Source organism: Thermobia domestica, chromosome 13 (assembly GCF_964235325.1).
Source record: "Thermobia domestica chromosome 13, izTheDome1.hap1.1, whole genome shotgun sequence".
In the NCBI taxonomy this organism is placed as follows: domain Eukaryota; kingdom Metazoa; phylum Arthropoda; class Insecta; order Zygentoma; family Lepismatidae; genus Thermobia; species Thermobia domestica.
The window spans coordinates 69,063,080-69,086,963 of record NC_137466.1 but is presented as its reverse complement, the minus strand read 5'-3'; the positions used below and the strand labels follow the sequence as shown (position 1 = coordinate 69,086,963).

At 33.2% G+C, this 23,884-nt stretch overlaps 1 protein-coding gene across 1 annotated transcript; it reads right to left on the bottom strand.

Moving 5' to 3' along the window:
* Window positions 1–2,156: 2,156 nt before the first annotated feature.
* Window positions 2,157–8,802, bottom strand: LOC145669209 (uncharacterized). Its single transcript, XM_081737536.1, has 3 exons — window positions 8,695–8,802; window positions 4,876–4,985; window positions 2,157–2,663 (listed from the first exon to the last, which is right to left on the bottom strand). Exons 1-3 carry the CDS (start codon window positions 8,760–8,762, stop codon window positions 2,383–2,385), a joined length of 459 nt encoding a protein of 152 aa, XP_081593662.1. The 5' UTR covers window positions 8,763–8,802; the 3' UTR covers window positions 2,157–2,382.
* Between the last annotated feature and the right edge of the window lie 15,082 nt (window positions 8,803–23,884).

Below are 23,884 nucleotides of genomic sequence, written 5' to 3'. Positions count from 1 at the left end.
TCTTATATAGAATATACTGAATAAAATTCATGAATTACAATTATGCACAGTAGAAAAGATTTTTGCACTTTTTAAAACATCTTTTAAGATAAAATATTTTCGTTATACATATTTAACTTATTTCTGTTTCCACGCTTTTTCTGGTCCTCGAGAGCTTATCTTTTTTAAATCTCACGTTAAGCTGTCGGTCAAAGTCTCATATAGCCTCGCTGCTGAAAGGGGCGCTAAACTCAAATCAAATAAAAATCTATCTCCCTCCTTCTCTCTCTCTCCCTTTTGATATATATATATATATATATATATATATATATATATATATATATATATATATATATATATATATATATATAAAATCCTCACACCACACATAGAGTTACAATTTGTGTGGATTATGGCCGCAGTTTCAGAGTAAACATTTCAGCCCGCATACATTTTTCGAATTCTCTTATATATCCTCATTCTCTGCCGTATTTATTATCCGCAGAACAAATTACCCGCAGATCTGATTATCCCTATATCATCAGTTTAATTTCATCACATGTAAATATATGTTTGGCTATTTGTATTTAAACAAAGAATGTTAAAAAGAGATCAAATCTACAGAAAAATATAAATAGGGAAGTTAACATGTATACGTACTATTGTTTAGTTATTTTCAATACATTTCAATAAATTTTTCATGATGTAAAAACAAACTCGAAAGTGGAAAATAAGACATATTATCATTCTTATGTCGAAAGGTAGAACGAGTGGTTTGTACAACGAGTTAGCCAGATGGAAGGGGATTCTTCACTTTTGGCATATCAAAATATGGTAACCTTAACTATAAATAGTGTATACAGGGTGTTAATGAACTATATCGACAAACTGTAAGAGGTGATTCCTCACATCAAAATAAGAAAATAAGTTCGCATGAACTTATGGTGAAAAGTGCATAGTTTCAGAACTAGGGCTGTCCAAAATGGCGAAAAAGCCAAATTTCAAGAGACCCTATTTCGAATTTGGGAAACTGTGGATGGTGGCTCTTATCAGCTTAAAGGAAATCATGCATACGCAGTCCAAAAATTCACATTTCATTAATGTTCAAGGGTGTACAGAGTATTCCCTGCAGGGTGAGATTTTCAGACATGCCATCAACCGAATTTTGAGGTGTGCTCTGACTTTATGATTGGTTCAAAGTAGGCAAACGATAAGCCTTGATACCAGTGAACACAGAATTCTTTGGCACGATGTCAAAAGTGTTAAGGATCGTCAGCAGCACGGTTTCTCGTACTCGGGAAAACGCGTGGTGCGATGTTTTCTTTCACGCTTATAAGTGAAGAAAATGTGAAATATACCGTGACGAAATACATGTCATCACAAGTTATTCTGAACACAAGAAAACATGGAGCTACTGATTCCTAACATTTGAGACTTCCTTCCGAAGTACTGAGTGTCCATTATTATTAAGACTAACCTCCTGCTTACTTTGGACCCTCCTTCAAAAAGGGTATATCTGAAAACTCTGTTGAGAGTATATCTGAGAATTATACCCTGTATACCTACTGAAAATTGATGAAATATGCACTTTTGGATTGTGTATGCATGGCTTCCTTTGAGCTGTAAAGAACCAACATCCACAGCCTCCGGAATTCGAAATAGGGCCTGTTGAAGTTTAGCTTTTTCGCGATTTTGGACAGCCCTAGTTCTGAAACTATGCACTTTTCGAAATAGGTCCATATGAACTTTTTTTTTCTTATTTTGATATGAGGAATCACCTCTTACAGTTTGTCGGTATAGTTCATTAACACCCTGTATATCTAAAATATTCAATTACTCAATTGCATTTTATCAGATCCTTGTATCAACACTCTAAGTATAGTATCATTTAAAACTGATTAGCGAGTGGAATTATACAGTTGATGTTATTTTGCAGTAATGGGTATGCATTTCTGTGTAATCGTTCTGAAAGCCAAGCGTATGTTGGAAAAATTACATAATATTGAAGGTCCTGCTCAACATCCTTTTGAAAATAAACTTTTCCACTTTCTATAATGTTTTCAGAATAAAATAGACTTATACAAATAGTATTTGATATTTTGACAATAAAGAGTAAATTGACTTTCTTCCATATTTTTATAGCAGTTATCCTATTTATTTGATAGTATTAATGACTCCCATAGTTAATGCAATTGATCTATTTTATATTTATTTTTGCAGTTACGGTAATGCTGCATACTCAATAGTTTCTTCACTAACTTTGCAATATGCAGTGGAACTTCAGATGAAGAGGTAAAACATGATAAATAAAAAGAATGTTAAGTCGCTTGGTAAATAACAAGGTATCTTAAGTTACAAATCACTGAACAACTTTTATAATTTTCTATGTAACACTGAACAAAATCATTCAAGATATGATATAGTGATAGGATGAGTGTGTGATACGTCTTCCCTTGCATTTGGTTGTTTCTCATCCTCTGTCAAATTGTTAGTGCTTGAACATTCGCAGCTCAAGAACCTGCTACTCTGTACATTTTGTATCCAAGTTTCTTTCGGAAAGCAGCGTGATGACTTCTTGCTGAAAATATACTGCATTCCGAGACGAAAGATCAACCAGTAAATGGTTTCTATACCACTAATAACACTGCAGCCAAGAAATAGACTTGCTATTCCACCCAAAGAAGCTGAAAAAACAGAATTATACTTAAAAGGGATTCAACAATAAGGCACAAAATAACAATAATCCACATCCTATAATTCTCTATGTTTATCTGTAGTCAACAATTAATACAGTGACGCGTAAGAACATGCATGTTGAACAGTGTTAGTACCAAGTAATACATCAATGGAAATGATCCATCATAAATAATATACCTAAGTAATTGCATTCAGATTAACTAATAAGCTTTTCACTTAATACCTGTAACAGACCTCTCATCTACAGTATAAATTCGATAGATTCTATCCAAGGTCATGCGGCTAACGTTCTTTTCCTTTATTTCCTCATATCTTCCACGTTTCTCCCACTGTCCAGTGGTAGATCTAGAAAGTAAAAACTGGGAGGGCCAAATAGAACTCAGACTGTGATAGGTATATCATAAGCTTACAATAAACTTTCAAAAATTTGTAATTAATACCTTAAATTATTTTTGTCTCTTAAAATTGGGGGAGCGTAGGCCTCCCGACTCCGGGCTAGATTCGCCACTATTTTCATTGCATCAGTCCTTATGTTATTCGTCTTAACATGTTATTTTTATCCTTCAGAACACAAGCACGGTACTTAACGATAAATATAATTTCCATATTTCAATGATTTTGCATTATCTGAATACTCTTGTTTCATGTAGAATCTTGGAACTTAACCCTTTCACAGAGGAAGTCGACTTTTGTCGACAGAACCAAATTTCCTTAGCATGCGAATGTCGACTATAGTCGACGTGTTAAAATTTGTTTGTCCGTATCTTGGCTTTGTCGAGAGTAGTCGCCAAAGTTGTACCGTTCATTTTTGTTTGTGTTCTATTGTTTTCGATAAACAATAAAAATCACACAGAAAACCTTTGGCGACTACAATCGACAAACCCAAGATACAGACAAATTTTAACACGTCGACTATAATCGACATTCGCAGGTTAGGGAAATTTTGTTCCGTCGCCTTCCACAGTGAAAGGGTTAAAATAAGTACATTCTCATAATATCAAGATAGTTTCATAGAATCACAATATATTTTCAATACTACTCTTAATGCCGACGCAATACTCCATTTGAACTAAATCCTCTACTACATTTTAACTTCGGCGTGGGAGACCCGGGTTCTATTCCCGGCGGGAGCTCGTGTGGTTCGGATTCCATGTTAATCGATAGATCCACGTCTCATATAGCCTCGCTGCTGAATGGAACGTTAAACTCAAAATCAATTCAATGCAATACATTTTAACTTCAAACCGTTGTATATAACAATTAAAAGTTATCTCTCAAACATAAACATGTTATTGCCTTCTCTATAAACTAGATTTTTGTATAAGATAAACTAGATGTATTTACTTTTAAAACATGTCGTGTGTATGTAGGAATGAAGAAAATATTAAAGGTAACATTGTATTTCAACTTCAAACTAGTATATCCAAGTACTCTCTAATATAATAAATATAAATATAAGTACTATGTAATATATAATAAATATAAGTTGTATCGAAACTATAAATTAACTTTCATATCTGCTTTTTTGTATATCTTTGGTTTGTGAGCTACCAACATTCGCTTAGAAGCATAGAAAACTTTCTAATTCTTTTACTGTTTAATCTACTAACATGCTGACTTTCCAACAAAGCACACTTTGTAGCAATTTTCCTCTGAAATAAACATTTTCACAACGGAGATATTTAAAAGAAAATTTGTTATTTGTTTCAACTATAAACAAGAAAGGAGCAGGATTTTATCGTATGATCATAAGGGAGCACTATAACTGCTATCTGTGAAAATAGATTACTCTGTAATTACTGTAGGTGAGCAAACGAAACCTAATTTAATATGACATATACTTTACATAACATAATAATGCAACCTAATTTAACTTTCAAAAAATTTACTATTCGGCAAATGTATAATCTCTTAATTTTTTGGGGCTCCTTCGTGGTTAAGCGATGAACGTACGCGCCTTTATGGTGGAAGATCCAGATTCGATCACCGGAGGGAGTTCATATGGTTCGGATCCCACGTTGAGCAATAAGTTCACGTCTCATATAGCCTCGCTGCTGAAACGGAACACTACACTCAAAATCAAATCAACGATAATTTCTTTGCTTGATGTCCTATAATTTAACATGAAATTCTTTACTAGAAAGACAATTTTTAATTAAATCAGAATTTGAAATACTCATATACAAAACCAATACTTACATACGAGTCCAATCCAATCGAAGGAAGGTGTGTGGTGATATAAAACAACAGCTATGTGTTTGTAATAAATGTCAATATAGCCGGTAACAGAGAGAGCGAAAGGATTGTTTCTGAAAATAAAAGCAAAAATTTACTTTCTTTTCTTTCTTCACAAGGACTGCATAATTATTACAATCTACACCTTATTATAATAATATGAGTATTGAGTTCACTTTAATTCTCATTATTTCTTCTGGAGAACATGCTGCCAAGTAGTACATATTTTTGCAAAGGACTTCTGGTTCAATTCTATCCCATATCATTTCGTGATGGATATCATGTATCCACAAATATACTTCATATTTTTTTCGTTTCCTCCAACTTTCTTCAATTCACTTATTAGCTCCACAGTAAAAGCCAAAAGACCCACAGTAAAAGCAGTAGGTAACACAGCTCCACAGTAAAGCTGCACAGTAAAGCTCCACAGTAGCTCTACAGTAAAGCTCCACAGTAAAAGCAGTAGATAAAAAAAAAACACACACACACACAATTGAGATCCTTGTCACAACAGGATTACAAAGCTCGGGGAGAATAAAGTACCAATAATAGCTGTTTTGCAATTGACTTTTGTTTCAGCACTATGACATCGTTACCGTTCTTATTGTTAATATTGTCCATGTAGTAAGTTATGGAAAGTGAACTTGACGGTGCTAATCCAGTACGATATACTTCACTTGCAGAGTGGCAATATTATCTTGTGACTTACTAAATAAAACATTAAGATAAATAACATACGGTAATTTGCAAACCAATACATAAAATAAAACGAGGAGAGGGCACTTAGCAACCAATTGTTTGTTTAAATTATTGTTCTTACATTATTGATGAGTAAAATCATTGTTGATGCTGAATTGCAAGTATTGTTATGTAAAACTTCTCGAGTATTAAGCGGGGCATTGTATGTCTATTTTCATTAAAACATTATCTACTAAATAGTCTTAAATAGTTTCAAAAATTATCTTTTCTATCTTAGGTATTAATGCTGCATTTTGAAGAAATCATGTTCAAGGACATTCGGAACACACCCATATAACACTCAGCATTACATCCTTCAAGACATTGATAAGATTGGATTCACCTTGGCTTATCTACCAAATGTTAATTCCACACCGAGCCCACGAACACCTGACAATTGACCATCGGAACTTCCTCTGTGACTACAATACTTCGTACCACAATTATAATACTACAAGATCAAATCTACTTCACATATAATTAGAGGCATCAGCAATATAACAAAATCTAATAAGAAACTCTAATGGTTTCGAAAAGATGATAATCTGCGATTGAATAAGTTATATTACTGAAAAGTAGACTTTCTCGCCCTGAAATTTTCCTTCGGCAATACTTGATTAAATAATGTTCATCAGGTACCTAAAAAGAAAACTTGTGAAAAGGTAACAGTGAAACTTCAATCGACAGTTTGGTGGTAGATTATCTAAGATGGTGATAATTCGGTAACAAAAACAAAATTATATAAAAAGAAAACTTCATCTGTCTATGGCCTGAAGTTATAACACACCAAAAATTGTAAATTTGTGTTCGAGCTGCCTCTGTGTAACAATACAATAAATCGCTGATTACTTCAATTTTACGAATATACTATAGGTAGCGGAACAGATAAATGAGTAAATTATTTATTTAATAAGTGAGTAATAAACAAGTAAGTGGATAGGATATAGAGGTATCTTTCTTTTTAGTTTGTTAATTAGTAGAGCAACCTAAAAGCATAAAGAGCATAACAAGCACAACAACAATTTACACATATGGTTGGTACCTTCAACATGCTTGTGGTTGTCTAAGGGTCCAGAAGAAACTAATTTTAAAAGCATAATTTTAGAAAATAAAGCATAAAGCATAATTTAAAATATTTAGCACAATTGTTGGAAAATTCTGTTTAACTGTAAGTTTAACATACTGTATTAATATTTTTTAAAACCAATATTTACATTGCAAAATCATTGAGAACATAACAATGCAACAATGAAAAGCTTATTTTTACTTCTATAAACTTTTTGGTGTAATCTTTTGATGTACAGAAAAGAAAAAAAGGAAGAAAATTTTCCGCCAACAATGAATAGTACACAAGAAATCCACAATATATTGTTATGTGTACCTCTTGAACTTGAGCATTTTCTGTACTTTTTGGTGGCATCTTTTACTTTCCCCCTCTGTATATTTGCACCTCTAAGGCGCACACAAGTAATAAAAAAACTGACTCAAGTAAAGCATCTCTTTACAGTGTATTAAGTAGAAAGTTCATGAAATATAAAAGAAACTGGTTGCATAAAATATTAATAAATAGATCAAAATATTTAGAATATTTAATGTATAATAAATATTGTGCGTTATGTAGGATTAATGTAAAACAATGATTGAAATTAACAATAAAGCATAATTTGAAAAAAAAAACATAATTAAACAAAAAATAAAGCATAATGTGGGTTGCTCAAATAATTAATAATATGTATTACTTAATATAATGTAAGTAAGATGAGTTGTTTATGCCCATAGTACACATTATGAAATTTATCCCGTACATGAAACAGTATTTGAGGGATTAAGCTTTCAGAACCATACATACTGTACATACATAATCTATACTCGGAACGAAATAAAGAACAAATCGACGTTTGGAGGAGCACGCGTAGCCCTATTGCACGAAATTTGTTCCAATGAGGTCTCCGTTATGCTCCTTTTACTTCCGTTGTGAAACAGGTCTGAACGGCTGCAACGTTGTAATGTCCCTTTTAACAGAAATGTTCCACCTGTAACTACCACCAAGACATTTATGATTAGCCCCTCTCAACTCTTACAGTGACCTTAATAACTCCGTGACGTAGTTTCCTTTCTCAACACAAATATCCATGTGGCTTTGAGCCGTGAATTCGTTTCTTAATTTGCTTTATGTTTACTTTTGCCATTGATAACGTATTGATAGAATAGCCATTCAGCACCGAGAAACCAGAATTCAAGTTCTCCCCTGTCATATGGCTAAAGTTTTCGTATTATTTGAGTGTTTTCGGTTGACACCCCTGCATATGTACACGGCAAATATTTATCACATGTAAGCAAAAGCATTGGATGTAGACGAAATACAAAGACTAATCCTTTCGTCTACATGTGAAATATTTTCCCAGAAATAATTAATGGCTAGAATTATTTTTCTTTATATTCTGTGGAAAGCTGTGTTTGCAGTAAAGAGTGACCTTATATAACACAATCTTGACGTTGTGTACAAAAATATATAAAAGTATGAGTACGATTAATTAACGAGAACGAGAATTACAGTAAATTATTTTGCCGATGGGACTTTTAGCATCTTACACAAATATAGAAAATTAATATAGACCAATTCAAATATTTATGTGTAAATGACAAAACGTTCAGCCATAATTCTTTTAAATTAGGTATATTTGAAAAGGATCTTCTGTCACAAAGATGATTAAGTGTGGCTCTGGGATCTATACATCTCAACTATAGAACTATAAAATATGAATATGTAAACTTTTAATATTAAATCTAATAGAGCATGAATCTGAAGTTTAAAGGTTGACCATGGAAGGTTCGTTCTAATGAAACAATTTTGGAAAAAATATTTTCATAAGGCCACATCAACATGGACGACGGACGACCTTTTTAAATTTCTAAGTTAAGGTTGCAGACACAATGAATTGTATTTTCAACTCAAATTATTATGCATATATACTTAATAACTAAGAGCAATATGCAATTTTAGACTACTCAACCCCTATATATATAATGCATCATCGTACTTACGATTCTGCATAGTTACTGCGTACATCATACGTAATATGATTGCAGACCTGCTGGCATCCGCAATCCATTCCACGCTCACTGCGATTGAAGCCCGAAACTTCACCTGGTGGTTTATGTCTACGTAGATCATCTACAAAATTAACATAGTTATTTTTATAAGTTTTGGTGATCTTAGGTCAAAATTCTACCATGCATAATAGTGAAAAAAAAAACAACAAACAGCAATACACTGGTGAGCCCTAGCAATAACATGACCAACAATCTTCTCCGAGCCTTACAGAAATAATAAAATATTTAAAATTAAATTCAGTTGTAAATAAGATCAACTAATGTCCAAAATTATCAGTGCAACACGCACAAATAGAAAATAATAATAATTTTTTGCTGACGAGTTCCAATGCACATTAACCGATACTTGTACATAATTTTTAACTATATTAGTGAGTGTTCATTAGCTGGATAGCTTTGATCACTCATTACTTTTGACATAACTCATATTCTCCATTCCATTCTTTAAAAATCCTTATCTCAGAATCTTAAAACCAGGATTCGTCTTTCAGATGTTGTCGATTTAGAAGTTAGGACTTGATCAACGTTAGCTTTCCTTTGACTGACAAGGAACGTATGCGAAAAGTGACAGCTAGATATTTATGAAATTTGGTACCCTGACTAACTGCGGATCGCTAATCATCGTGGTAATAGTCAATCGGTGCCGAAATGCCTTGTTTGTCCGCTACGTATAATACGTATACCACGACCACGCAGTGACCGGGTGAGGCAGTGCCTAGTTATATCCTAAAAAACACTGAAAAAAAAACAGATTATGAAAAATGTATGTAGGTAACCTGATATGTACGGAAGGGGACACGTGACCAAGAACACGGCAGTAGTGTCACACAAGAAGTCCTGTCAACCCTACACAAACTTATAGTTTTTCAAATAAAAAGTATACAATTTTATGGCATTAAAACAATTGGCACGAATCATGAAAGAAAATAAGCAAACGTTGGGTTATCAGTATTGTCAAATAAAAGAGGTACGAGTCTCTAAAGTTGAGAAATTATGGGATTCGTGCAGAAAAACGAACAAATGTTCAACAACAAGATTGCGGGAGGAAAATTTATAGTAGGGAGTAAACCACAGCATCGAATGTTTAACGGGCTTGATGCTTCACATCGAGTGTGCCGCTAGGGCGAGAAATATACGTATTTTGCTATATTATCTATGTTTTTTCTGTTGTGTGTATTGCTGTATTATGTGAAAGTAATATTTTATATACTGTACAGTATATTACTGTTAACCTGAATGCAGTGTGTTTTGCTTTCATCGTTGTCTCACATGTTAATGCTTCATATACTCTTCACTGACGGCTATCACAGGTCGATTCTGACGTACTTTCTTTTCACAGGTTTGTTACCTTTCGTGCCACAGTTTTTTTGTAATCTTTTCAGGCGCTGCACCGTCGTTTCTGTGGTTTGGAAGGCATGCAGGACCTTATGCGGCGTTGTAACCCCAAGAGAGTTCGTTTTATAGCTTTCGGAAACGGCTTGAGATATCGATTCCTCACAAACGCCATTGAAATTGCTGCGCTTCAAGAAACTTCCTGTTCACATTTCCGCATTATGTCACATGGGACTTCTTCTTTCTACGGCTACTCCAACATGCCCTTTTTAGGTGAATTCCGTATCAGGCTCGTTAGTAACTGGAAGCTGTGCATGCTGTAGTTTACTCCCTACTGTACATTTGTTCCTTCCGTAGTCTTGTTGTTGCTGTACATTTTTCGTTTCTCTGTACGGATCCCATAATTTCTCAAATTTAGAGACTCGTATCTCCTTTATTTGACAACACTGTTAACCCACCGTTTGCTTATTTTTTTCATAATTCGTGCCAATTGTTTTAATGCTATAAAATGTTATACATTTTATTTTTTTAAAAAAACTATAAGTTTGTGTAGGGTTGGCAACACTGCTTGTGTGACACTACTGCCGTGTTCTTGGTCACGTGTCCCCCTTTCTTAGGTATCAGGTTACCTGCACACATTTTTCATATTTGTTTTTTTCCAGTGTTTTTAGGATATAACTAGCCACTGCCTCACCCGGCCACTGCGTGGTCGTGGTATACGTATTATACGTAGCGGATAAACAAGGCATTTTGGCACCGATTGACTATTACCACGATGATTAGCGATCTACAGTTAGTCAGCGTACCAATTTTCATAAATATCTAGTATCACGATCAGAGTTGGCGTGGGTCAATGAAAACTTGACCCACCACCCACCGTGACCCACGACCCACCGTCACCCACTCTGACCCATCACCCACCATGACCCACTGTGACCCACCACCCACGGTCACCCACTCTGACCCACCACCCACCATGAACCATTTTCATCCACTTTGACCTACTCTGACTCACCAAAATCCATCGTCATCAACTTTGAACACGATCTACGGCCTCTTCTGAACTGACTAAAGAGTTTCCACTTGTAATAAAACAAGACTGTGGAATTGTCACTAATCGGAGTTTGAATTTATAGTCAATCGCTCACAAAAAACTTGAAAAATCAGTTTTTCATAGTTTATAAATTTACTCGGGTACCCAATGTGAGAGCATCTCCATAAAGTATGCTCGTAATTGTAATTTGTGTAACCACTAAAACACCACGTTAAATTTAAGTTACAAATATGGATAATTGCAATTATTATGAATATTTATTCAAAAGTAGTTTACCTAAAGCAAAGAAGAGAGTTACTAACATGTTGGTACAAAGTTGAATAACACAAATAAGCCATTAGTAATACAAGTATACATTTTCCGTAACTCGTAATTTTCCACCTTAAAACAAATCTGAAATCGGATTTATTTCCTGTTGGTAACTTTTTGGAGGCAAATCATCCGCAGTGGAATGATGTCCTTCCTTCAGCCAAGAAATAACTAGCTCGTCTACTTTGAGTTTGTCTAGCGGTGGGTCATTAACATTGATGAGCAACAAGTTAGACAATGTTTGAGCACTTAATCTATTTCTAATCAGTCATCTGTAAATTCATAAGGGGTAATCCCCGTTCGCACTCTGTCGTGGAAATTGATAATACTTCTACCCGATTTCTGCAACTTCTCATCGACAATCTACTTGTTAGACTTAAGTCTGATAACGATTTTTCTCGGTCAGTTTTGAAATACTCAGCAAGAAATATCATCTCTCTATCACCATACAACATCTTTTCCATATCAACCATGTCAGTTGGCAATGTCGACCCATGTAGAACAGAAACTTCATATACCGCATTTGATAGGGAATCTTGTGAATAAATTATCAATTAAAGCCTAATAAACTGATGATTTCTTATTTGTTTATAAATTTAATTTTTGTAATTACACATGAAGGTTTGATACCATTACCAATTTCCCTCCCCCGTCTAAAAAGCGAAACGGAACGAGGTTTCTGTAAAGTATTCAGAGGTGAATGGGAATTTCCCTCCTTCTTCAACTTCAATTACCACACTGCTGTTTGCCATGTGCCAAATTACGATGAATTTCAATTAAACTATCATAGTATAATTATTTCCTTGTTAAATTATCAATACTTTTCAGTGGAAAAAAGGATGAAATTTCAAAGTTCCAAATCAAAGTAAGTAGACCAACGTAAAGAGAAAAAAAGTGTAAAATTTTCCATACAATTATGCGTACAATCCAAACTTTAAATTTCGGTGTAATTAAGCTTACACTACAAATTTTAAGCCTATTTTTCTCACAACTTTATGGATTGATTGCCCTGTGCTGTGAGCGTTCCATATAATAAACATAAGCTTCAGCAATTATTATAGCAGAAAGCAATGGATATATGAAGCCAAGCACTGTATTTTTTTCTGATTTTTTTCTGAAATAACATCGATCGTTTTCGATCATTTTTACAAACCAACTCACTACCAATTTTCCATATATAGAAAGTGCCCTCCCCCCCCACGCACACATAAAGGAGAATTTAAAAAATGCTAGGACGCATTCTGTTTATTTTCAATAAAGAGTTAATACACTGAATTTCAGCTCCGTAAGTTTAACGGTCTCCGAGATACTAATTTTTTTTTCGCAAAAATTCGGATTCTCACTACCTCCTTAGGATATTATGCATTATAATAAAAGCAATATAACATCCCAATTTGGATTAAGGCCTAACTATATACCAAAAGTAATTTCATTTGACTTTGCAATTTGACCGTGATGATCAGGCACACATAGTTACATTCAATTTTTTATAAATAATTTATATATTACAGTGATTCAAAAATGTATTTTTTCCAGTAGTTAGCTCTAAAACTCACAGGTCTCGAAAGTCAAATTGTAGTGTAAGTCCTATTGTTATTATTACTATTAAAAATATCAATATACAAAAGTGCCGGAAGTTCTTTTTTCACTTGGTTAGATATACTCACCTCAGGTAAGTAGACAGAAACAAGTGGGAAAGAAAAGGAAATGAAGGTCTTGAAAGTAAAACGGAGACAAATTTACCAGTCTTCAGAAGATACTCTCTATAATGCAGTGAGCAGAGAGGGTCGGTAGATCATACTGAGTCGGTGGGTCGCAGTGGGTCACGGTGGGTGGTGGGTCACAGTGGGTCACATGCTGTTGACCCACGACCCACTTGACCCACTGACCCACTCCATCTCTGGTCGCGATTCGCATACGTTCCTTGTGAGACCTATGGAATCTTAACCAAATTTGGTATACTCGTAAATATTACCATACCTATTTTAGACACAGTTGGTCTACTTTTGAGAAATCAATGTTGGTTGCGATCTTTTGCATTGATGAAACTTCTCCTTTATCGTGTAATATTATTCTCAGAGTCTTAGAGAAACTTTTCGTTTTCTGTTGATTTTTTAGTTAACTCTCGACTTCCATTTTACACGTTAGCTATTTTAACTATATTCTCCAAATTCCAAAAAACACAAGCTCTGTACCAATTTAGTATAAAAGCATCTATATATCAAGTCTTTTCTACTTGTATTTCACGTCAGAGCCTTTTAATATTTTTGTTTCTACTTTTAGATAATTTTCCAGGCTTTTCTGGGAAACTAGACAGGAAATTTCTAATAAAATGATTGGAAAAACTCGAGTAAAAGTTGCGAATAGTCTGTGGGATGAAAATAAACATCAGAAAGAAAATAAATTTGATGATTAGTACAAAGCGATGATTGATATCAAGTATAGAAGTAAGAGGAGACAATACACATCAGACGAACAGTTTTCAGTATCTCAGTAGTGCTATTATTAGCGAAGACATGTAGTGCGAATGTAGATATGAAAAACAAGGAAAGGAATGGCGAAACAAGCATTTATGAAGGAGAAATATTTATTTTGTGGATATTGAAATAAAGAGTAAGGAATTATTACAATGGATGGTAGTAGTCTATGAACAACGAAAAACGATTACTAGCTCGCAAAATTCAGGTATGGACAAGAAAGCAGAAAGTTTGTTGGGTCAAATGGATAATCAATGAGGAAGTTCTGATAATAGTATATGCAAGAAAAAAAACGTTGGATACAATTGCAAGGTAAAAGAGGAAGAGAAACTGGTTAAGTTCAATTTGTTGAAAAGGAACTGTATTTGAGGTACTTGACATAAAGTAGGATGGAAGGAGAAACAGATTAGGTGAAGAAGGCTACAATAATGGACGGTATTAAAATCGATAATTGTTACATAGATTCTAAGAGGTTACCTGAATACTGTTGACCTTTTCCTTAGGATTGGTTTAATAGTTACTGTAACGTTCTTAGTTTGTAACTCTGAATAATAAATGTTATATTATAAATTTTCGTTTTACATATAAATTCTGTTACAATCTAATATACTGCAGTTAAAAAAATTCAACTAAATGTTGGATTGGCAACATAATCTAGTGGTGTAGATGGATCAAGCACAATGTACTTCCGGTTCGTTTCTGGTAGTTGTCAAAGAAATGTAGGATGGACTTTACAATGATTTTACTGTATTTTGTATTTGACATATAAACATTATACTGAAACAGTTGCATTTTTCTTGAATAAATTTAGGAAACAATAAACTTGAGAGTAGGGAAAAGGTTTAAAAGGCAATGAAACATACATGTGAATTGTATATCTTTTTATGTTTTTTTTCTTTACCTATCAGTCATACTGTATAGTTCCACAAATGGAACTTTCGAAACCTTGCACTTCCGATGTCACAGGACGTAATGCGTATTTGTCTCACCCATTGCGGAGTATGTCAAATAATATTCCCCTGTTGATATTTGCATTGTATTAAATTTCAGTGTTTTCTGATGTATATGTTTAAAAGTTACAAGGGTATTTCAAGATAAATGGTGTACTCTATACATACATATAGTAGACATACAAGTATAGAATATACTCTTACACATGGTGGGGCAAATAAAAGTAGCCCGGACGAGTGATTCGATTGGACGTGAATGTATGCACGGAACCACACCACGTGAGGCGCATACCGCCTGTACGCACCTCACCATCGGTTCAGATCTTAGTGCGGGCTGTGTCAGTGTGAGTTGAGCAGTGCACAGATAAGATGGTACTCACAGTGCAGCAGAAGATGTTCATTGCGAAAAGTTACGTGAAAACCAATTCGTGGAAAGAGTGTGGTCAGTTGTTTGCTCATGAATTTCATAGTGTCAAAGTACCAGCAAAGAGTGCAATGCAAGGATTAGTCCGAAAATGGCGTTAGAATCTGATTTAAACAAGGCAAAAAACATTCCGAAAAGTGTTCGAACACCTGAAATTGTGGTCATTTTCATTCATGTGGTCATTTTCAACATCTGCTATAAGCAGGCTAGCGGACTGTTTCCTTTCCTTTGCTGTGTTTCTTTGTACCATGGAACTCTATTCTCCGGGCCACTTTTATTTGTCCCACGTTGTATTTGAGTACACAAGTAGGCATATTGTATGTTCACCACTTACTACGAATATCGTATAAACATTTCACATCTCCGTAAGTTGCATGACATTCTCTTACACCTGAAATAAAATAAAAGTGATATTCATTTTTTTCTCTTTTACAGGCATAAGAAATTTATATCTACAAACAGACAGTCATATAATATATTCCTTTCCTAATGATTTCAATGTGATGACACTTATACAAACTTTGCGCTAGAATGCACGTGCCAATAAACATGTTCTATTCAGTAAGAAAATAGTATACGTACATTCAGTGAATAAGTGTAGTATTATTGCAAACAGATTTCTCAACAATCATGAGTAACGCAATTCAATAGTTCAGAATTACTATGATTATAACCTGAACACATACGGTGGCCTCTTGAAGATCCCTGTTGTGGTTTTTATATTATAGTGTTATAAAATTATAAAATTAAGAATTGGGGTTTTGCGAGAGGCTTTTATGTACTATTAGTTTACCATACCTTTAATGCTGAATGTTTACTTACTAAACAAGAGAGAGATGAACATAAAACTGAAAATTAAAATTATTTGATTGCTTAATGAATATAAAATAGTGATCGCTGTAGGGGTTTGTATATTTGCTGTAGTGTTAGATATGGCGTTGTTATAGATAGATTTTTATTATTTTTATATACCTGCTAATTTGTTTGATATGTTTTTTTTTTAAATGCTATTTTGAGACAACTTTAGTTTTAGTTTTGGTTATTTTGTAAATCAGTTGTTTAATTTAAGATACATGGATTTTATTTGAAGATTATGATTATGATTATGATTAATCTTGGCAGACTAATAATAAATGACTGATTATTATATTCAGTGCCGGATTTACGTTTGATCGGGCCCTAAGCTATTGAAAAGGGTCCTTTATACGTCAAGCTTTCTTGTTCAGCATCAAAATGTTGCCGTTTCTAGGTTTGAATATATGGTATATGCTATTTATGGACCTAATGGGTGTCAAGAAAGGTCAATTACAAGCATGGCTAGGAAACGGGGGCTCCATTATAAGTGAGACTGGATAGGAGGGGCCTCATTACAAACGGGGCTGAGAAGTAGAGCCCTATTACTTGCTTAATAAAAGCCTAATACATAACAGTACAAAACACCATTGTTGTATGCGCATTTTATCTTATTTGCTTTTTCTTGTTATTTGGAAATTACGTTACAATAAGTTTTTTCTTTAAATTTTAGGCCCCAAGCGTTTGGGGCCCTAAACTATAGCTTGTTTAGCTTATGCGTAAATCCGGCACTGATTATATTGTTAGTGGGAATGAACTTTAGATTACAGCTTTATGATTTAAATAATATTGAGTTTGATGTGTTGTGGTATGAACTTAAATAGTTTTAATTTTTGAATGGTACGAAATTTTCGCTTTTTAATAACTTTCATTACTATGCGCCATTTTGATTATTTTAAGGTTTTAAATAAGGATTTTTTGTGAGATTGTTACCCTAAGTGTCTCTTGTAGTAGGACTAAATGCCTGACCCATAAATTTAGGTTTATGAACAAAACAGAATTATGTTAATGGAGAGAAATTTCTTCGAGCAAGTTTTTTTTACAATGAAAACCTTTAACGCCATTATTAGCATATAGAATAAATTTGCAGGTAATATTATATCATTTTTTTACACTTTATGTTACATTTTTAGAATATAAATATTTAAAGCGATTTTCCGCTTTTTTTACTCTTTAATGGAAAGATAATATTAAAATTAAAAATTAAATTTTAACTTGAAACAAATCATAAATATTGACCTTTCACATCATCTTTTATTTTTATACTTGATACAGGAAAAAAACGTAGATGTGTCCGCAACCTCCGTATTGGAGAACCATAGGCTATTGAAACTTTTGGAGACAATCGATAGAGCAATTAAATAACACACCTCTCCAAAACAAGTTCGTACTTTGTAGAATGTGGGATTTGTTGAATGCAGTTAATATTGCATTCAATCTTGCCCACTTTCAAGTGAAACACGTAACAACAAACAAAATAGAGCAGAGTCCAGGGTTCGATCCTCCAACTGCCCTTGGCTAATCAATTGCCGCCACTGGAGACCGGCACTCAAAACCTGGAGTTTGAATACCAAGTTAAACGTGTATTTTCATCAAACGAATGCTAAATAGAAGTCGGTATGGACTCTACATTCTAAATATAATATAACAAGAAATAGAACATTGATCATAAGCTGCAGACATAGATCTATTAGAGGACATTTTGTCCATTACCTGTAACGCGAATGATAAATGTAATATCTATAAAAATATGTCGTATTTACAATAAACTTTCGATAATCATTTAGAAGATACATGAGCTTGAGTGGGTAGCAACAGACAATAAAACGTCGAAGGCTCGAAGCTAAGAGAAAAATCATGGAAGAAGAAATGTGAGGACTAGAAAAAGACAAGAAGATGTAGAATCATTCAAAATAGGCAACGAAACAATTAAAGGAAACTGAAACGCTTGAGAAGGACAGGTATCAATCAATAAGAAAAAAATACTCATTATTTTCCGGAGATGATTTTAATGAAGACTCGATTCGTGCAATGAATATCAGAGATAAATTCATTAACTTTTAGTCGATCAAGCCCGTTTCGTCCTGCAAGGCCCTGATACCGCACGATCAAAATGCAGTTTTCACACAGTAATTTTTAAATGCTAGTATCTCATTCCCTAATTGGATTAGAAGCATGGGAGAAGGAGTATAAGCAAAATAAATCAAAGATATAAAATGTATGATTTATGTCCATTAAAGCACGCATTTCTAAACGGGACGCCGGAAATGGAAAATGTATATATCTTAACGAAAAAATGAGATTAACCGTTTAGTCTCCCGAAATATGCACCCAACGATTATGAAAATGAGCTAAAACTATTTATTTATCACGAATGATAATTGTATTCTCACCATAGGACTAACACAACGTAGCCTTTAGCCCCAAAGAAAATTACAACTTGGCAATTTAACAACAACAACAACAACAAAAGGTTTCAATACATCCTGAAAATGAAATTTCACATAAAATAAGTTAAAAAGGCAGAGAAAAACAACTGGTACTCGCTCTTTGGTATAACAAGCCCAGAGCATAGTGTGGTACCTTCTATCTTTATACATAATAATCCTTGAAACAGGCCACCACAGACAATGGAGCGTTACACACTATAAAAGTACACTTTACTTCATTTTTGTAAATGGTCCACAGTGATAGAATCTTCCTCTTTACCGCTGTGCCTAGGAAGTGTTTATATCTTCAAACCTTTTGTCTCTTACTAAAGGTAAAGGTTAGGTATCTGAACTCTCTCACAGGTGTACGAAGCGATGTTGGTACATTTACCTTCAGCCAACTTCAAAAGTAATTGCCAACTTTTCACGGAACTCGTGATGTTTCTTGCATGGATGGAAAGTCAGAAAGAATAAGAACGTGTTGAGTATACTCTCACTGAATAGATGGAAAAGCCATTAGATAGTGCATTTGATCGTCACTTGGTTGAAGTTATATGAATTTATCATTTGATAGGTCAAGTCAACGTAGCCCGTATGGGTATTGTAAGGAATTAAGCTCATCAGAAGATGAGTTTAGAAATGAACTTGCAATCTCTTCATTGTCGTTCCATTCAGAATGGGTCAAATTTAAATTGGTTCGAATTTAGTTGAAGTTTTTTGTCAGAAGATTGGTTTTCACTCATCACATTACTGTTATGAATACCTATTACTTCACTATATAACATTTTTTTTTATAACAATTGCATTATATGAGGCAATTAAATATTTGGTTTCATTGAAAGAAAGATGTGTGTTTGCTATGATATTTACGATTCTCTTTTCCCTAAGTCTTTCAGGACAGTTTAGAAACTATGCTATATGACCTTGTTTGCAGTGATAATACTGTGCTTCATTAGTACATTTATTATTATGCTTTCTTACCACAGTTTTTGCATAGTTTTCTGTTTGTTTTGCATGTACGTTTGGTGTGCCCGTATTTTAGACACCTATCAACACATTGTCTAATTGGGTAAGGCTTAACTTTACGAATTAAGTAGTATAATTTGATTTCGTTAGTAAATTTCTAGAAGTGAATGTAAGAAATACTGATTTGGTTGCAATTGTAGTATTATTTGGACCATTTCTCAAAATTTTTCTCTCTGATGTTACCGGTATTTTCGCCTTAATATCATTTGACAGGTTATCCATGGATATATCAACTTCTATATCTTTTATGATTTCTATTGAATAAAGAGCATGATTGGGAATAATAAAAGATCAATTTTGTTTATTAAGTATAGGATGTTTCAGGAAATTATAAGCCACCTTACCAGGAGGAAACACACTTTTAATAAATTCCTACCTATCGCTGTTATTTTACTTATTCCAACTATTTCTGCTATAAAAAGTTTCCTACTGACCTTCATAATACGCCTTTTCCGTAACTCTTTATTAGCCTTCAAAAATTCAAGAAAAGGCACAAGATGCTGACAGTTATATTTGTTCACTATATTATCTGCTTGTTTCGAATATGTTTTGCAACGATTGTTATTCTTCCATGATACATGAGCTATAAAAATGATTACTTATATACTTACAAACTAAAATTAAAAGCAAATATAAAACTAAATACTAACTTACGAATAACTAGAACAATCTCACCAAATACACCACATCATTGCAATGTCAAGTTTTCGTGAAGAAAATACATACGTTAAAGTTTCTAATCATTAGTTAAATTATAAGATTTATGCACCACTGATAATAGTCTGCTTCGAAATATGTTGCACACTGTAGTCATATTCTACACACCTTGTTCACCCAACCCTATCTCCTGAAATTTCTTGTCGCGATCCGGAAAAAGCATTCATAATCGCATGTTATTTGTTATTGTTATTTCTAGTAGATCATTACCAACCCCTTCTTGGAAGTTCAGTAACAACAAAATTTCCAAATGGCCTATTAACCTATGATGTGAATGTAGCTATAATCGAAATTGTGTGTACTATTGAAAGTAAGTTAAAATACAAAAAGACTCGAAAAAAACTTACCAGTTCTTGGATAATAATAAGGTGTACACTTGCAATGGTCTTTCGTATAATTAATTCTGCATTCTATGTGACAATTTTCCAGATTATAAACTGAAATGGTTGAGAGGTTAACTTCGTCAGTATAAACACAATTTCTTTTGTCCTTATTTACGTACCGAACACCATCGGCACTAACTGTAATAGATGGTTCGATTTCTATCTGCATTCCATAAGATCGTCTACTACGCACAAATACTCCTCTTTGGACATCTGGGTACTTGTCAGGATCGTGAATGTATATCTGGAATTTAAGAAAATAAGTAAATAGGTTGATAAAGTATTTAGAAACGTCAAAGATTGGTACTTATTGATCATTAAACATTTTTATTATATAGACTAATCTGTTTCTTTTTATTGCAGTCATTTGAGACTCCTGGTTCGCATATACTAGTGATGTCGTGTATTGTTGAAGTGAGTGATTCGCCCTCTCTGTAATTCAACCTCAAACTGTATGAGTAAGTCTCTATTGTTTGACGAAATACACAATGTTTTATAAAAATTAGGAAACAATTGAACTCAGATTTTCTTTCTTCATAGATTTTTAATGCCAATGCCATGAAGAAAATATACAATGAGTTTTGTCATAATCTTTTAAAAAATATGTGGTTTTCATAGGAAAATTGTTTTGCATATACACTCATGTCCAAAATTATTGTCGCATGTCTATAAATATGTTGTTGTAAGAATATAATTTGATAACGAATTCGTCCAGTATTTCTTATAATGTTAGGATGTGTATAATCGGCAAAGACATGTATGTGGCAAATTTCATGTCAAAAGAGCAGTAAATAAGAACAATAAAACGAAAATAAAACTTTTATTGTCCATTTTGCAACATTTTCTTTTACTCATTCTAATCTTTGTATTTATAATTCTTTTTCTATGAAATTTACCACAAATATAAATTTCTCGATTATATACATAGTATCAGTATTAAGAGTACCCTACAAAATCATTATCATATTATATTCTTACAAGAAGACAGTTATAGATATGCGACAATCATTTTGAACATGAGTGTACATGTGTAAACTTGCAACATGAAGTAGATTTACTCCTCCCCTTATACTTAATCAATTGCAATTCCAAACAATAGAAATATTTCTGCAAGTGAAAGAAAGACATATACCAAGTTTCATCAAAATCGGATAAATTTTACGAGAGTTATCGTGGAACAGACGGAGGGACAGACATACAAATGCCAATCGAGTTGAATAGTAGAAGCTTCGTTAATGCTTGTTTCAATTAACGAATATATTTGTTTTTTCATAACTTCCATAAATCATATTTCCAAATTTATATACATACATCTAATAAGGAGAAAAAGGACATATAGAATGTTGAACTAAAAAGAAATATTTTAGTAATGATATTTGCTAATATTATCAGTTTCGTAACGAACTCTAACGGCTCTAATTCCTTTACTGATATTAGGAACAAACATATTCAGATATTCTCGTCGACGCTCACAGAGAATCAGACAAAAGACTAAAATACTCAAAGCTATTGGACAAATATTGGTTTGTAATAGTAGCAATAGAAACCAGTGGGTCTTGGGGGTCACGAAGGATCTAATTTCATTAATGAAGTTGGTCATCTAATAGCAATCAAAACTGGTGATCCTCGATCTACTGCATTTCTTTTCCAACGTATCAGCATCGCCATCCAGCGCGGGTATGTGTCATCGATCTTAGGCACATTACCTCCTGGTAAAGAACTGGACGAGATTTTTCTTCTATAACCCAAAATAAGACGGAAGTAGAGACTCCTAGGAGGCTAACAACCACTTTGACGATGTTCATGAAGAATGTTTTGAATCCAGTTTGGATAAATATAAATTCTTGGAATTAATGGCTAATACCGGTAACTTTGAGAGTAGTAGCAATATTATCTATATATTTTACTTTGTTGCTCAAAATCGTTAAAGACCCGAATGATATTGTTGTGAAGCTGTCCGATGTTTATTTTGGAACAAATATGATGGTTACAGATAATCTATGTATTCTTAGATGTACTGATAATTGACAAATATTATTATTGGTTATAATAACAATGATTGCGATAAAAAGTTTGAAATATGGAAGTAATAACAATCACTCACATAAATCTAGTAAAATATCAATCAGTGTGCCTGCTACTGGGATTATATCTGGATCTTTATGTTGCGAGTAAAGAACAGGAAGTTCAGATATAATAAGCTTCTTAATAAAAGAGGATAGAAAACCTTATTACCTTCCTAATTTGTTTGTAAAGTATTTATGTATATACATTATATGTATTTCTCTTTTAACAGCTTCTAGTCAAACACCAAGTTATCATGCTGGAAATTATTTAAAACTTAACATCATCAATGAATTATTATACAATATTTATATCATATGTCACTTGAACAAGAGAACGAATTATCAAAGAAAAATTATTTAGCTACAATTTACTGAAGTTTTTCCTCCTCATCTTGTCATCATGATTCGAGATAGGTGAAATTGTTGCTTAAAATTTGAAGTTTTAACATTCTTTGTCAGAAAAAAGCCTAAGATTAACGTTAAACATGCAAAGACTATACTAGACCACAATGCATATATATATATATATATATATATATATATATATATATATATATATATATATATATATATATATATATATATATCATCGCTTACACTGAAAAATTAAATACAGTAGATCCATTATATTATTTATTTCTTATGGAGATAATATTTATTTTTTATATAAATTACTAAAACCATAAATAAGCTTCGATAGAATAAGTAATGAAATGAAAAAATAGAAGAAAGAAATGAATACCCCAAGAAAGTTTGTGCTTTCCTGTGGTTAAATTATTAGAAATTTAGTCTTTTATTAGAAGTCCTGGGTTTGATCACTGGTAATAGTACAGGTAATTTTCTGCCCACGCTGAACTGAAGATACTAGTCTCATACAATTCCGTTTTTCAAATGGTGCGTTGAACACAAATCAAACTAATAAACAATCACAAAAGACTTACACACATGGTTTTGACCCATTAGTCTATATACATGATATTGAAATTTTTATAAGGTGAGTACTTATAATTTTAAATAAAAGTTAAAGTTACGATTCTTTTAATATTTAGTTGTTATGGTGACATAATGCTATAAATTAATTATTGTTTTCTTGATTATTAAG

What these genes read in the sequence shown, in the direction of transcription:
- LOC145669209 (XM_081737536.1), bottom strand. Translation starts at nt 8,762, where the DNA reads ATGGATTGCGGATGCCAGCAGGTCTGCAATCATATTACGTATGATGTA. An exon ending in CGCAGTAACTATGCAGAATC is followed by an intron (nt 4,986 to 8,694) that starts GTAAGTACGATG and finishes TTTTATTTTCAG; the next exon opens with AAACAATCCTTTCGCTCTCT. An exon ending in CGATTGGATTGGACTCGTAT is followed by an intron (nt 2,664 to 4,875) that starts GTAAGTATTGGT and finishes CTGTTTTTTCAG; the next exon opens with CTTCTTTGGGTGGAATAGCA.